The 14,238-nt window shown below is 39.8% G+C and overlaps 1 protein-coding gene across 8 annotated transcripts; it reads right to left on the bottom strand.

The window, feature by feature from the left end:
- Positions 1-137: 137 nt before the first annotated feature.
- mbd1b (methyl-CpG binding domain protein 1b) lies at positions 138-13,585 on the bottom strand. Of its 8 annotated transcripts, none has more exons than XM_023399030.2 (17): positions 13,453-13,585; positions 11,934-12,623; positions 11,280-11,420; positions 9,898-10,039; positions 9,531-9,817; positions 9,320-9,402; positions 9,155-9,198; positions 8,659-8,799; positions 8,481-8,564; positions 7,968-7,988; positions 7,792-7,884; positions 6,914-7,075; positions 6,638-6,817; positions 6,439-6,516; positions 6,266-6,346; positions 2,677-2,802; positions 138-2,576 (listed from the first exon to the last, which is right to left on the bottom strand). In XM_023399030.2, the coding sequence occupies exons 2-17, from the start codon at positions 12,410-12,412 to the stop codon at positions 2,103-2,105; spliced, it is 2,616 nt and encodes an 871-aa protein (XP_023254798.1). In that variant the 5' UTR covers positions 12,413-12,623; positions 13,453-13,585; the 3' UTR covers positions 138-2,102. The 8 variants fall into 8 exon arrangements, with proteins under 8 accessions (XP_023254798.1, XP_087028039.1, XP_023254797.1 ...); XM_087171913.1 differs by lacking the exon at positions 13,453-13,585 and adding an exon at positions 13,269-13,389; XM_023399029.2 differs by lacking the exon at positions 13,453-13,585 and adding an exon at positions 13,076-13,379.
- Between the last annotated feature and the right edge of the window lie 653 nt (positions 13,586-14,238).

Raw genomic sequence — 14,238 nt, 5'->3', positions numbered from 1 at the left:
ATGTCTCAGATGTAGAAAGTCCATCAGACCTATTCGATAAACATAATGAAAAGGGAGTTTATTTGCACCCAGTTTATTTGCAACAGTTTACAACAGTTTATTTGCACCCTGCCTTCAAAAAGACAAAGACAAGGAAATAAACTATCTGTTTCATTTATTTAAACATGTTTTAATTCAAAGACTAAATAACAATAGTTTTAAAAAGAATTATCAACATATCCCAGACATTTAAAAATCTGCACAGTTACTTGAGGAAACCAAGATAACAAAAATAAATCTGATATATGTTAAGAATGCATAACCTTTCACATTATTAATAGTCGATGGGGAATTGAATTACTACACAATTTCAACAAAATTCAGCAAAAAACTTGAAATTCAATATGAGCTACCATCATACTACTCAAGACCAGAAATGGAGAGACACGCAATGACTTTGGTCCACAACAAATGATATAATTTTGGAAACTATATTTAAGCAAATTTCAGATGTTGTAACTGCCGGTCAAAACCAGTATATGTCTTGCTAAGTGCAAAAGCAGCTTCCACCACCAAAATATTATGACGACTGTGACCTTTTTCTCAAGTTTCTGCTTAGAATTAGTCTAAGACAGATTTATTAATTTTTAAATGTTTCTTGTAAATGCAGTGCCTTAAAAAAAAAAATATATATATTTTTTTTTGTTTATTTTCAAAACATAGGGTGAGATTGGACACAATTAGGCTTTTGACAAGTTAAATCTGAAAAATACTCTGATATCAATTCAATCTACATGATTACAAATACTGTATATAACACAAACTACAAAAAAGCTTAAGTATTAACCCCTATTAAGTCAGCACTATGTGGAGGTACTTATTATTCTTTGCAAAGAAGGTTATGTCAGGTTATGTGGGGAGAAGTAAAAGTTTGAAAGAAGTGATGTCTGGGCTTCAGGAGCCCATCAGACCACAGAACCGTCATTGACTTAGGTTCAGTCTTCTAGATGTCTTCTGGCGACCACCACCTCAGATGTCCTGAGTGTTTTTTAACAGTGGCTTTCTCTTTGCCTCTTAACTGCAACTGTTGAAGCAACAGTTGTTGTCTGAACACAGTCTCAGCCATGGAGCCATGTGGGTTATCATGGCTGACCTTTATGCCTCACGGGATATTGAGTGCACTGAAAACGCTCTTGTAGCCTTCTCAATTGGTACTTTTCAGTATCTTTGTTGTAGATATGTTAAATCATATTGTGTGACCTTTGGAACCAAATGATGAAAAACTTCACAGGTGGTTCACAGGAGGGGGTGGATGTGTTTATATACACACTGTAATCTGTCCAATTAAATCAGAGTATAGTATACAAGGCATATTTCAGCATCTCCATTTTGTCTGAATATACTTATAGAATCAATAATTTAGGTTTAAACATTAAGGTAGTACCAGGAGTGCCCAGAAAAGAAAATCACCAAAATGTTTAAAGTAAAGCGAATACTGATAAAGCAAGTGCAAGTCATGTATTGATCATATAATTTACTATAAAATGGAAAATGCGGGCAAGATGCAAAAATAACTTATTTTGTCCAAAAAAAACTTGAGTCTGCCTTTTGATTTAATTAAATATGGTTCACAGTACATGGGTAGCAAGACAACATTGTGATGGCCAGTGTTGCTGGTGAAAAGATAAGGTGGGTTAATTACTTCGAATTTCTGGTCTATTTTTGAGCTGAAAGAAAAAATTTGGGGTTTAACTACCACTCAATTAATTATCATGGGAGGGGGGTGAGGAATATACTGTATATTCCTGGCTCACACAGGGTTTTCAGCTCTACATACCATCACTCAGCCCAAGCTCTGACATAACCAACCAACAACGGTAGAACCACTCCTGGTTTGTAATGTCACAGCTCCTGGAATGCCTTTGGTGATTCTTCGATTCATCAAATCTTACTATTAGAGTCCAGAGGTAAAGCTGCAGAATGTCATATATATTACTTCCTAAAACAAAAACTGACGGAAAAAAACCTATAACGGAACCAAAAGAAATAAAATGGCACGAAGTTGCACCAGAGAATCTATGGTTTCCAACGTGGTCAGAGATTTCCGTCTGTCTGTGCTGGAGTTAAAGTCCTTGCAGCGCTCTGCAGTTAATACAGATGCTCACATTCTTCTTAACCAAGAAGTCACATGTTGACGCCCGCTCCAGTATGATTGGGTCTCTGTTAAGTAATGGCTCTTTGGGGGGCAGACCCTGGCACACGACGTATTTCTCCAGGCCCAAAAGCAGATTGACCACCTCAGTTACCGAGGTTAAATGTTGTGGGTAGTTGTCGTAAAGTGAGTGGGTGGGGAGCAGCGGCTGCTTTTGGACGGTGACCTGATAGCAGAAGCCTGGGTCGATCAGCACCATGGTGTCGGTCATGCTGGACTGCTTCGAACACTGGATGAGCTGCAGCTGCGGGCCCTCCACCATTATGGCATACCATAGGATTGGCAATACAGAGGAGCGCAAAGAATGTAGTAATTTCATTAGCTGGTTTTCTACATCGGCACCACTTCCTGCTGGGTTATCAGCCAAACTGAAGATCTGTGTGATCTGTAGACAAGAACAGTATGAAAACAAGTACACAAAATGTTTTTACATTCCTTGTTGTTATCCACAGAACTGATAAGAAAACTCTCAGAAGGATTCTTACCATGGGCAACTCCTCTTCCTCTTCCTCCTCTTCCTCTTCTTCTTCTTCTTCCTCTTCTTCTTCAACATGCTTTTGACCATCTCTGCTTGCGTGCAATCTCTCTGCATCCCATCTGCTTAGCTGCTCCTGGATCGATGAGGGTGAAATCATGAGCTAAACCTTTAATCTACAACTCCTGTCAGTCAAATGTAGAATTTAAAATGATTTGTGATAGATCATGAACCTTCCATGAAATCTTGGAATAAATATAAACCTCTAATAACAACCCAGCCTTTTACACTAGGATGTACCCGCACCTCCACTGAGTGGAATACATGCAAGCTGTACACCTGTGCAGCTGTAGTGAGCCGATGTTCGTTTGATGTCTTGCATGAAAAAATATTGTTTATGTGGATAATGTACACTTAACTAAACAGAAATATATATACAACTCTGTTATTTTTACTTTGATTTTTGAAATTAAAGATCTTAAACTTTTTCTAAACACACTAAAGGCTTCGTTCTTTCTCTCATATTGTCTTTGTAAATGTGTATAAATCTGTTAGTGAGCATTTCTCCTTTGCCATAATTGATCATCCCCATGACAGGTGTGGCATATCAAGATGCTGATTACACAGCATGATTACTGCACAGGTGTGCCTTGGGCTGGTCATAATAAAAGGCCACTTTAAAATGTGCAGTTTTATTTTGAAAAAAGATATTTATTAGGCACTGAACTATGAATTTCACATGGCTTGGGCTACAGATGTGCATTTGTTTGGGAGGAGGGTTGTGGATCAGAAAACAAGTTAACATATGCTGTAACCACCATTTGCCTCATGCAGTGCAACACATCTCCTTTGCACAGAGTTGATCACTTTGTTGATTGTGGCCCCGTAAGATTTTGGACAGCTCCTCTTCAATGGCTCCGTCAAGTTGCTGGATATTGGCAGGAATTGGAACATGCTGTTGTACACGCAGATCCAGAGAATCCCAAATATGCTCAATGGATGACATGTCTGGTGACTACGTAGGCCATGCAAGAACTGCAATGTTTTAAACTCCCAGGAATTGTGCACATCACCCTACAACATGAGGCAATGGCGGCAGATGAATGGCATGACAATGGGTCTTGTCACAGTATATATTGCATTTATATTTTTGCTCATATAGACAATAGGTTGCAGGCATGGCAAATGAAGAGCAGAGAAGATCAAGATGATTTACAGAGATTTGCTGGCTGCTGAGCAGAAAGTAAGTTGGAGTCTCATCAGCCTGAAGTGGGTTCAAGACTGGATTTTTTAGGATTTAGCATGGGATTTTTTTTTTTTTTTTGCTCAATTTAAAATCACCAAACCAAGTGACTTTATATTTCTGTTTCATGAGCATTCAAGACGTTGTATTTGATGCAAATGCTAGAGACTAGCAGAATTTTTTTCACCATCAGTATTTGTAGTAAAACAAATATTTTCTACTGTTTAAAATCCACAGCCTTTACTTGCACACAATACTAAATAACAAACATTGGAGTTTTGTATTTGCAAGAAGCAGTGGAGCATGTGACAAGAACCATTTAACCTCTTCTAATATATGATATGATATGATATGATATGTGAAAGGAAAAACCAAAATCAAGTGTCTGAGTGAGATGTTGGGCCACCACGTGTCGCCAGAATAGCTTCATTCTCGTTAGCATTGATTCTCTAAGTCTCTGAACTCGGTGATTGTGACTGCCATAGCATATGATTCACATCATTTTCATACTCATCAAACCATTCAGTGACACCTCGTGCCCTGTGGATGGAGGCATTGTCATCCTGGAAGAGACCACTCCCATCAGGATGGAAATGTTTCATCATAGGATGAAGGTGATCACTCAGAAAAGCTTTGTATTAATTTGCAGTGACCCTTCGCTCTGAGGGGACAGGTGGACCCAAACCATCCGAGCAAAATGCCTCCCAACACCATAACAGAGACCAGATCCCCTCACTGTAGTGGTCAACCATTGAGGCCCGTACCGTTCTCCTGGTGTACAGCACACATGCTCTCGCCAACTTGTGAAGAATGCGATGAAGGATGACTCATCTGACCATATCACTTTTTCCCCACATCTCTGTAGACCATTGTCTCTGGTTTTTACACCACTGAACTCTCATGTGCCTTCATCTCTGTGCTGAGGGGTTTATGCACTGAAACACTATAATATCCCTCTCTATGACTGTTCTTGCTGACACAGTCTGATCACGTCTTGATGTTCTCAGTCTCCTGAGGAAGAGCTGCTCCTCTGTTTTTCCTCACATATCAAACTAATGCACGAGCATCATGCTGATCAAATGTGCTGTCGACCACAATTTCTGACCCTGTTTACTGATGTCTTCTCATAAATCTAAATGCAGATGTCACTTCAGTCACTGTTCCTGTTGAAACACCAGCCAGCTGAGCATCTTTGTGACTGAAGCTGCTGCCATCTGTGCCCCAACAATGAACCCTCTTTCAAAGTCACTTTTCCTCTTCATACAAAATCACAGTCAACTGAGGCTGCTCAGCAATTTTATTCCTGCTACGTGTAAATTGCTTAATTGTACCATGCAGTGTATTCGCCACTCATTTATTCATGTTTTTACTATAATGTGACACCCATCTGTTCATGATACTATCAGACAGTGCAGAACATCTTTTTATTTTTAGATTACAGTTTACTGGGAAAAAAGAAAGATCTGATCAAAAAATGATCATATTACATCTGCCCTAGTTCCTACTATTAGTTTATACTGGTGAGTCTCAAAAAACACGGTGACTGACTGCTCCAGTGTTGGTAATGTGTCTTGGAGCATCAGATATTTTCATGCGATCAAGTGAAAGGCAAAACAAGTGACCACAAGAACAAACTGAAGGACGGCCAAGAAGAGAGTGACAAGTAGAAAGAGCAAACAACTTGGCAGCGATATGCCTCCATTACAAGGATATCAAATTAACTTTTGTGAGTGGCCTGGTGCCAACTGGTAAAGACGCATGCCATATAACTGCAACATCCCCATGGGCCATTGTCACATGTCATACCCCTCTCTTTCTCACTTCATGTTTCCTGCCTGTATCTGTACTGTCAAACTGTCCAATAAAGACAAAAATGTCCTAACAATTTTACTTGTGTGCCATCACATGCCACTCCAACATGAGGCAAGACAACAGAAATCTACACAAGCACACCTGACACAAAAAGATTAATCAACCCTGAATGGAAGAGTTAGAGATGCAGATGGCATGACCAAACAGTTTTAAAAAACTGGTCAAACAGGGTTTGGATCCAGGCCTGGAATCACTGAGCAGAGCCAGAGCCACAGGCCAAAGAACAGCATGACAACAGAAATATACGGAAATGGACAACGGGCCAGAAGCATTTGTGAGGGGAAGTGTAAACAGACGGCCATGATGGCTCATGATCAGTCAGGTCTACAGCCAGCCAGAAAGTGCAAATATCTACATCAGAGCTGTGGGACATCACAAGACACACTACTACCAATTACAAATATAACGCATTTTTTTTCTTCCTAATGCAGAGAAAAAGATGCATTATTACCAAAACAAGAGAAGAGGAAGAATGTAAACTTACTAGCTGACAGTTGTTATGGTTGCCGATGTGAGGGACTCTGTCAGGCAGTCCATTCCTCTGTCCGAAATTTGAATAATTCAACTGCCGATAGACAAAATGAAGTTGACATTCTGTTTGGTTTGGAGATTAGCTTTAGCTGCCAAAAATGTGCAGATAAGAATCTATCTTCAAACCTGCATAGATGATTGGTGGGTTCTCACATTCACTTCATTGTGTTTGCTACCACTGGCTGGCTCTGAGCTCCAACTCATCTACAACAGCAAAACATGAGAAAATGAACCTTTTATCAAATGTTTTGTCTGCAGGAGGACTCAAATTTCTTCAAAAAACATTCACTTCAAGATTTAATCAACAAAGGCTTTGTGCACTCACTGCTTGTAAGTTACAGTCATCATCTTCATTGTCGGTAAAGTCCAAGCCAACATGCGGTGCTTTGTTTTTCTTTAAACCTGATTTGCGACTGTATGTGTAGTGAGGTCGAGGCCTGCCCGGCAGCACTGGGCCATCTGGCCCATATTCTCCTTGTCCCATCTGAGAGGGTAGTAAGTGTCTCTGTCAAATGCAGGCACAGAAGCATTTAAATCCAACGCTGTTGCATCATTACTAAAAGAAACAACTAATTCATAAAAGAAATTGGTGTGGTCTCACCATTGCCTGTCTCTGACACTGCCGCAGACGACACTTCTGCCTCTTTTTGTTGCTGCCTCCGAACTTGGGTTTGTCTATACAGAAATCACACGTTCCACAGTCTTTCCTGCAGAGACAGGCTTTACATTCTCCGCAGGAGCGACGCTTCCGCTTTTTATGCCACTGTAAACAAGAATCATTAGAGAACTTAGCACAGATATAAAAAGTATTATGAAACAAATGAGTCATAATTGCATAATTTTGTCAACTAAATAGCAAGAGAAAGGAAAATTTGATGCTGATAACAGCTGACATGAAAGATATTCTTTTGACAAACCACACCACCATGGAGAAACTGACAAACTAAAATAATCCCTGAGTTCACATAATAATCCTAATATTATGAGACAGCACTGAGACACCAGTGGATGGAAACATTCATTCTTTTTTTTTTTTCCTTTTGCAGATTTCCGGTAAAATTTGCACAACAACTGGATGGAAACTTGGCCAGTGCACCACACACACCCATTCTTAAAACCTATTCATCTGTTAATTCTGTCAAAACCCAAAGACCCAGCGTTGGAAAAATCAGTTTGCCACTGTTGTGAATGGTCAATGTAAGTTATTCCTCCAAAACTAAAACTGTATATTTAGCCAAGTCTGTGAATGTTCTGATCACTGGTTCCCACCATGAAAAGTGTTGGATTCACAGAAATTGACATGAATTCAGCCTGGCCACAGTTATGTTCCTTTTGAAGGAAAAAATTTCCCCAGTCACTATTCAAAGAGGGTCAGGGGGCCATTGTTGCAAAACTATGGTTTATTCTGTATCGCTTAAGATAATCATGTCTTCCTGTTTGTGGGAAGGTGGATTTAAAAAAAAAAAAAAAAACACTTACATCATCGTCATCATCAGTTGACATATCATCCTCATCATCAACGTCCACATTGACTGAGAAGTTCTCTGTGTCGCTGTTTTTGAGACTCGGGAGCTGCATCCAAAAAACATTATCAGTGAGAGTGAAGGGAAAAGTTACAGCAATAATACTGAGCACTACACATTACAAAAGGTTACCTGTGAGTCTGCAACTTCACTCTGTAAAATAAAACAGGTGTTAAGAATTGAAATGAATTAAATGAATCTTTCAGTGTCAAAGTTGCAGTGCATGATTACACTGTTAACACTGGAATCACAACAAAGTATATTTAAACTTTTTTGAGTATTTAATGATAATAATAATAATAATAATAATAATAATAATAATAATAATAATAATAATATAATAATAACAACAATATAATTAAACAATTAAAAATAAGAACTGAAGACTGACCCAGACTGTAAATCTATGAATAAATAAAATACTCCTGACAAACAGTAGATGTATTTGACAGATTTGTGCTTCTATAAATAGAGTTACATTATAATCAAATTACATGTTAATTTAACCAAACAGTGGAAACTTGGCTTTAAATTTGGCACAGAAAAAAAAGGTTGTTGTGACATGATAAACAGGGAATTTACCCCGACCCTCCAGCGAACACAGTAAACATGCACAGCTGAATGAAGTACACAAGCTTTTCTTACCTGAAAACTCATGCATGAGTCATCATAGGTTTCAGGAATGTCAGTATAAGGCCTCTGTGGCAGGAAGCCTCCACTTCCAGGGCCCTGATGTGACAAACAGAAACAAAAGGCATGAATGTAAAAGTAACATTAATAATAACCACAAAACTAAATAACTATTGTGTACCTGGCAGCTTACCTTGCGAATAGGACATACACATCTGCGCTTGCGGCATATGCGTTTCCGGGACTCGGGGCTCTGCAGGCCATGCTTGCAGTTGGCACACTGGCCACAATTCATTGTGTTGTGGCATCCCACACACTGCCCACAAGGTATCCACTAAAGTTGACATGAACAAGAATAAAAAGATTTTGTTTATATTTTCATTTGAAAACATCGATCAGCAGCATAATTCTGGAAAAAACATACAGTAAACTTGTCGTCTTAATATGAATTTTCGTTTTGTCCTGCACCTTTTTTCTCTGAAAAAAACCTTTCACAGCCGAAAGTGATTAAAATGTTCAGTCGTTGTCCTTTTATACACAACACATTCACACACTGTTGGAATTCTGAATCCATGGTTTTATTACTCTATTATTACTTTCCAGTGGGCCATGTGCTGAAGTTTTGGCTTGTTGAAGTGGCTAAAATGTAGCTATTCATGTAAACATCCAGTTCACAGAATATGCTTTACCTTTCTGAAACGAATCATCGGATGCTCCTTTGTCTTTGAGGCTGCTGGAATTCAAAATAAACAAAACAGCATATGATGAGTACAACTGTAAAAGGTGTGTCTTTTATTTCTGACACTAGTTTGGCATTACAATCATTATATAGTATAATGCATGCACTGACATACCCCAACAGGAAGGACAACAGGGCCTCTTCCTTTGTTTGTCATACCATGTGCCTGTGAAGGAAATACCACATCTGGCACAGACTCTGCAGGGAAATATGATCAAATAAACCCTTATGGTTGATTGGAGGTGCTCAAGTGTCAAGTTAGTTACATCACTAGTTTTAATGACATGGTTAAATAAATGAAATATGAACTGAAGTAATGGACTCACAGAGTGCTGTCCTCTGACCCAATTTCTCCATTAATGGAGGGGAGCGGGAGCGGTTTGGATGATGAGGGAGGGGGAAGTTTAATTTTATCTTCCACTGGCGGATCCTCATCATGAGTGACTTGGTTTGGTGTTCCCACTGTACTGTGCGAGGAGAAGCCTGTCTGGTTGGGGTTGACGTTTTTGGGCCCCAGGCTGGGGGTGAGCCTGTGGTGAGAGTCTGGCGTGTCGGCACCCTCTCCTCTTTCTACAAAGCTGGACTCTGAGGAAGAACGCTCCCGGATCTTTCTCTAATGGATGAGAAAGTGAGGAAAACTTACTGCCAGGCACACACATTTTAAAAGTTTTAAGTGATAAAAGAGGCCAATACCTTTGCTCTGTTTCGAATTCTTATGGGTGGTGCTTCGCCATCGTAGAACTTTCCTGACTTGTATTCAAAGGTTGTCAAGTCAAGAAGTCCCTCCAGCACAGAAGCCAGCTCTACTCTGCTTCTCACTCGATCACCTTGTGGACTGTGGAGGACAAAAACATTTACAACTACAGAGAGCTTGACGACAACCTTATTTATCAGGGCTGCAACTAGTACGGATGTTATGAAAACTGATACTTCAGTACCAAGTTGATGCCAGTATTCTGAAAATGTGACGGTACTTGTTTTTCTAGAGTACTGTAAGTACTGAAGGTACTGTAGATGTCGTAGGTACTGGATGTTTCTTCTCGGACTGATGAGGGCAGTATAATAACCCTACCAGCGTCCTAGTCTGACATCAAACTGGAAGAAGAGGGCAGGCACAGTAAACAATAACAACAACACATGGAATGACAGCAGGTACAGGAAACAACACGACCTCTGTTGTTTTATGTTTTTTGCTGCGCTTAAGAATCATGGAATTTCACTGGTATCCATACCAACTACCAAATGTCTGGTACTGTAATATGCCCAGAGAGTAACCAACAACGTTATTGTTGTTTTATCTTTTGATTTTTATTGATTGATTGACAGCCTATAAAATGTAAAAAACACAAGCAAACACAAGTTCCCACATCGATTCACCATATAAAAGAGGAAAAGAGCAGGAAATTCTTCATCGATCATGTATTAAAATTATCCATTTATGAATTGACATAAATTTGAGCAGTTAATTTATTGATTTGTTTTTGTCATATTGCCCAGCCCTGACACACAAGGTTATCTGACTGCTACAAACTTACTAAAGGTATAAATAGCAAATAGTAAAAGCAGTGTCAGAAAGTACTTAAAATCAGCTTAATCTCAACACTAACACCAACATTGTTGAGCATCAGGTAAATAAACACTTACTGGCTACATTATTTGGTACAATCTATCACAATCCAATACAACAGTTCTGCCACAGATTCTATCTTTGTAAAGTGTATAATATTCGGTTTTTGTTGACATTGTCAGAAATGTGAAGTGTTTCTGTTTCTTTATCTTCTCTATTTATATACATGAGGGGAGCAGAATATTAGAATCACCTCTCAGTATAATACAGTCCAGTGCAGCACCACCACACCTATGACCTCAATGCTAAAACATATCATTTTAATTAAAGCCTCATCAAAAACTGAATGTTATTGGCATCATAAAAGTTGACTTTATGGCAGAACAGCTCTATCGGATTGTAATAAACTGTACAGGTGTAAATAATAAAATGGACACTGTTTATGATAAAACATTTTATGCTCTCTGTACAGTGAGATTTTTTCTTTATACAATAAGGCAGTATTTACCTTAGGTAATATACATCCTTCTGGCCAATACTGCTCCCTGAGCGCCGAACAACTTCTTTGCGTTTCCAACCCTCTCCAAGTGTTGGCCACTCTTCCCATCCCTCGTCAGGATGTGATCGCTTACGGCGGGGAATATTAAGCCTGGATTTAAAAGATTACATGGGAATAATAGATGTTAGAAATCTTTATACCACATGGGAAAAACAGACTGCACAAGAAGCCATCCAAGAAAATGTTATGTTGCTTATATGTAAGCTATATTGCATTGTGTGTTTATTTGCTTTCAACAGTTGGAGGCAAAGTTGCCAAGAGGTTTGAGATGAGCTGATTGTTTCGACGGAAAATGAAACAAATAGCAAGAGCCCTCAAAAAAATGGCAGGTCATAGATAACTTTTCTTTGGCAGTCACTGAATAGACTTACTTTACGAAAGATAATGTAATAAAACAATGTATTCACATGTGATATATATCATGTTCACCGTAGACTCTAACGTGGTAAAGGCAATAACCACTGGGTCTTGTGCTTGCACATGGTCATAAAAACATCATCAACCATATCTAATAAAAACATAATGGTGTTGATTATCAGATTACAGTATTATAGCAATATTATTACATGACCACAGATTGAGGGAAAACATTATTCAACCTACTGATAGATCTTTTTGAAGGCCTTCTCGCTGCCTGCCACGCTCTCACTCCTTTCACTTTCTCCTGCCAAGCTTTCTTCTTCTCCATCATTCCTACCAACGCTATTGGCATCATCATCCTCCTCAAGGGGCTCGAACCAGTCAACAGGAGGCTCACCACCAGTGGCCTTCGCCTCCTCTTTTTCCTCCTCCTTCACCTCCTCCTTCACCTCCTCCTTCACCTCCTCCTTTGCTACTTCCTTTGCTTCCTCCTTTGCTTCCCCATCTTCCTCCTCCTTTGCCCCTCCTAGGGTTTCCTCTACAGGATTTGAGCTGGGGTTATGCTTAGTATGAGGACTGTCTGAGGGTGCCATGGGCTCCTGTGTTGGTGCTGCCTCAGAGGGGTTTTCCTCTTTGCTGCTCTGCCTCTCCGTGCAGTGTCCCACATCTTTCTCCACAGGCTCTTTGCCAGGGAATGGGCTGTCAAGTGGTTCCTCGTTCATTGATGCACCAGTTCAGGGTAAAAAGGGCCGACAGTGGTTTCCCGGAGACAAATAAGATATCCTCTACAGCAGATCTTGCATCCCATTTAAAGTGTTAAAAAGTCAGACCGTCCGTGGATGTTGCCAATGAAGCTTGGCCTTTGAGGTTTGGTCTGACGGATGAACCGGGCAGACGGGTGGATGACAGCTATTCAGGTTTTCCTGACAGAACCTGAAAACAAGGGTGTTATTTAAGAACAGCACTTAAACACATTATATGTCCAGTGCAGAATGACAGTTCAGTTAGCTTAGCCCGATGTTGTATTACTGTAACGTTAGCTTTACAAACTACTGGTTACACACGATGACAATCACTTGAAAAACAAATGTTCAGTATTTACAACACAGACTAACTAAACAGACTGGGTGTAGTGTTTCGTCAGCTGGTAAACGCTAGCTAGCTTCCATGAAAATATACCTACCTTTTGTCAAATGTTAATTAGCTAGCTTTAGAATGTAGCCAAGGTTAGCCGGCAAATGCAATGTTAGTGACACTAGCTAACCTCAACTGTCGTGAGTGCTGTTACTACTGTTAGTGCTCCGATTCTCTCATAGTCATTCAAATTATGTCTTAAAACGCATTTCATCACACACTGCCAGCGCTGCAATATCAGAGCCACTTACACAAGGCAGCTGGAGAGGAAGCACTGAAAGGGAACACGAGAGTAGCGTTAGCTACTGCTAGCTACAGCGTCCCAATTCCATGGTTGCAGTGCCACTGTGCTAAAATGATTCCTCTAAGTTGAGAGCTGTGTATCGCTACCGCTTTACAAATGTTTGCGGTTAGGTGGGCCAACAAACACGCACACACACACACCTTAAAGGCAATGTTCCCCAGATGCTTGGTACTCTAGACACAACATGCACCACTTCACTTTACGAGGTAGAGCTAACTTAGCTAGCTACCAAGCAACATTGACGGAAACGGTGGAAGGACAAAAGAAGGCGAGACAGCAAAGAGAAAAATCCGCCAGGGCCATTGATGTAGGCTTTGAACCCACCTGAAGAGAGGACCACAAGCAGCATCACAGAATGCAGATTGCCTTAAACATACACTTCCCATTGACAAATATTGCTTATAATACACACAACCTCGCCCCCCCATATCTGTCCGACCTCCTTCATGTTCCCACTCCCTCCCGCTCCCTCAGATCATCTTCCTCCACACACCTGTCTGTCCCCTCCGCCCGTCTCACCACCATGGGGAGTAGAGCATTCAGCTGCTCTGCTTCCCGTCTCTGGAACCTACTACCACCCCAACTCAGAAATATCGATTCATTCCCCCATTTCAAATCACAACTCAAAACAAATCTGTTTAAAACTGCCTTTTCCATCTGATGCCAATTGCTCTGTCACTTTTGTTTTGTTTTTATTTTTATATTTAATTATTATTGTTGTTAATTAATTAATTAATTCTTAATGTGTTTTAATCTCAATTTGTGTAACTGTGTACGGTGTCCTTGAGTGCCAAGAAAGGCGCCTTTAAATATTATTATTATTATTATTATTATTATTATATAGGTGAATGAAGACTTATAATGCAGCGGTAAGTTCAGGGAGCCACGATCATTTATTTTAAGAAAACCTGACTGTGCAACAATAAGCACTCTGAGATGTACTTAACTACCTTTTTATTTTCTTCTATTATAGATAATTACTGCACATCATCGTGAACAACAGTTAGGCCATTTTAGCTGACTTATAGCTAGCCTATATCAGCCAGCAATACGGTATTTTCATTATACAACTACTCAATTACATATTTTTAAATTTGATTCGTTGCTCGC

Source organism: Seriola lalandi, unplaced genomic scaffold, assembly GCF_002814215.2.
Source record: "Seriola lalandi dorsalis isolate HSWRI2012SDOR001 ecotype SW California unplaced genomic scaffold, Sedor1 jcf7180002050280, whole genome shotgun sequence".
Lineage (NCBI taxonomy): Eukaryota > Metazoa > Chordata > Actinopteri > Carangiformes > Carangidae > Seriola > Seriola lalandi.
This window is presented reverse-complemented; position numbering and strand designations above follow the sequence as displayed.

Bases quoted from the DNA above. Each gene is read 5' to 3' on its own strand.
- mbd1b (XM_023399030.2), bottom strand. From the start codon at position 12,412: ATGAACGAGGAACCACTTGACAGCCCATTCCCTGGCAAAGAGCCTGTG. The intron at 7,076-7,791 runs GTAAGTGTTTTT...TCTTGTTTACAG, and splicing joins CAACTGATGATGACGATGAT to TGGCATAAAAAGCGGAAGCG. The intron at 6,517-6,637 runs GTGAGTGCACAA...TTGCTGTTGTAG, and splicing joins ATGACTGTAACTTACAAGCA to ATGAGTTGGAGCTCAGAGCC.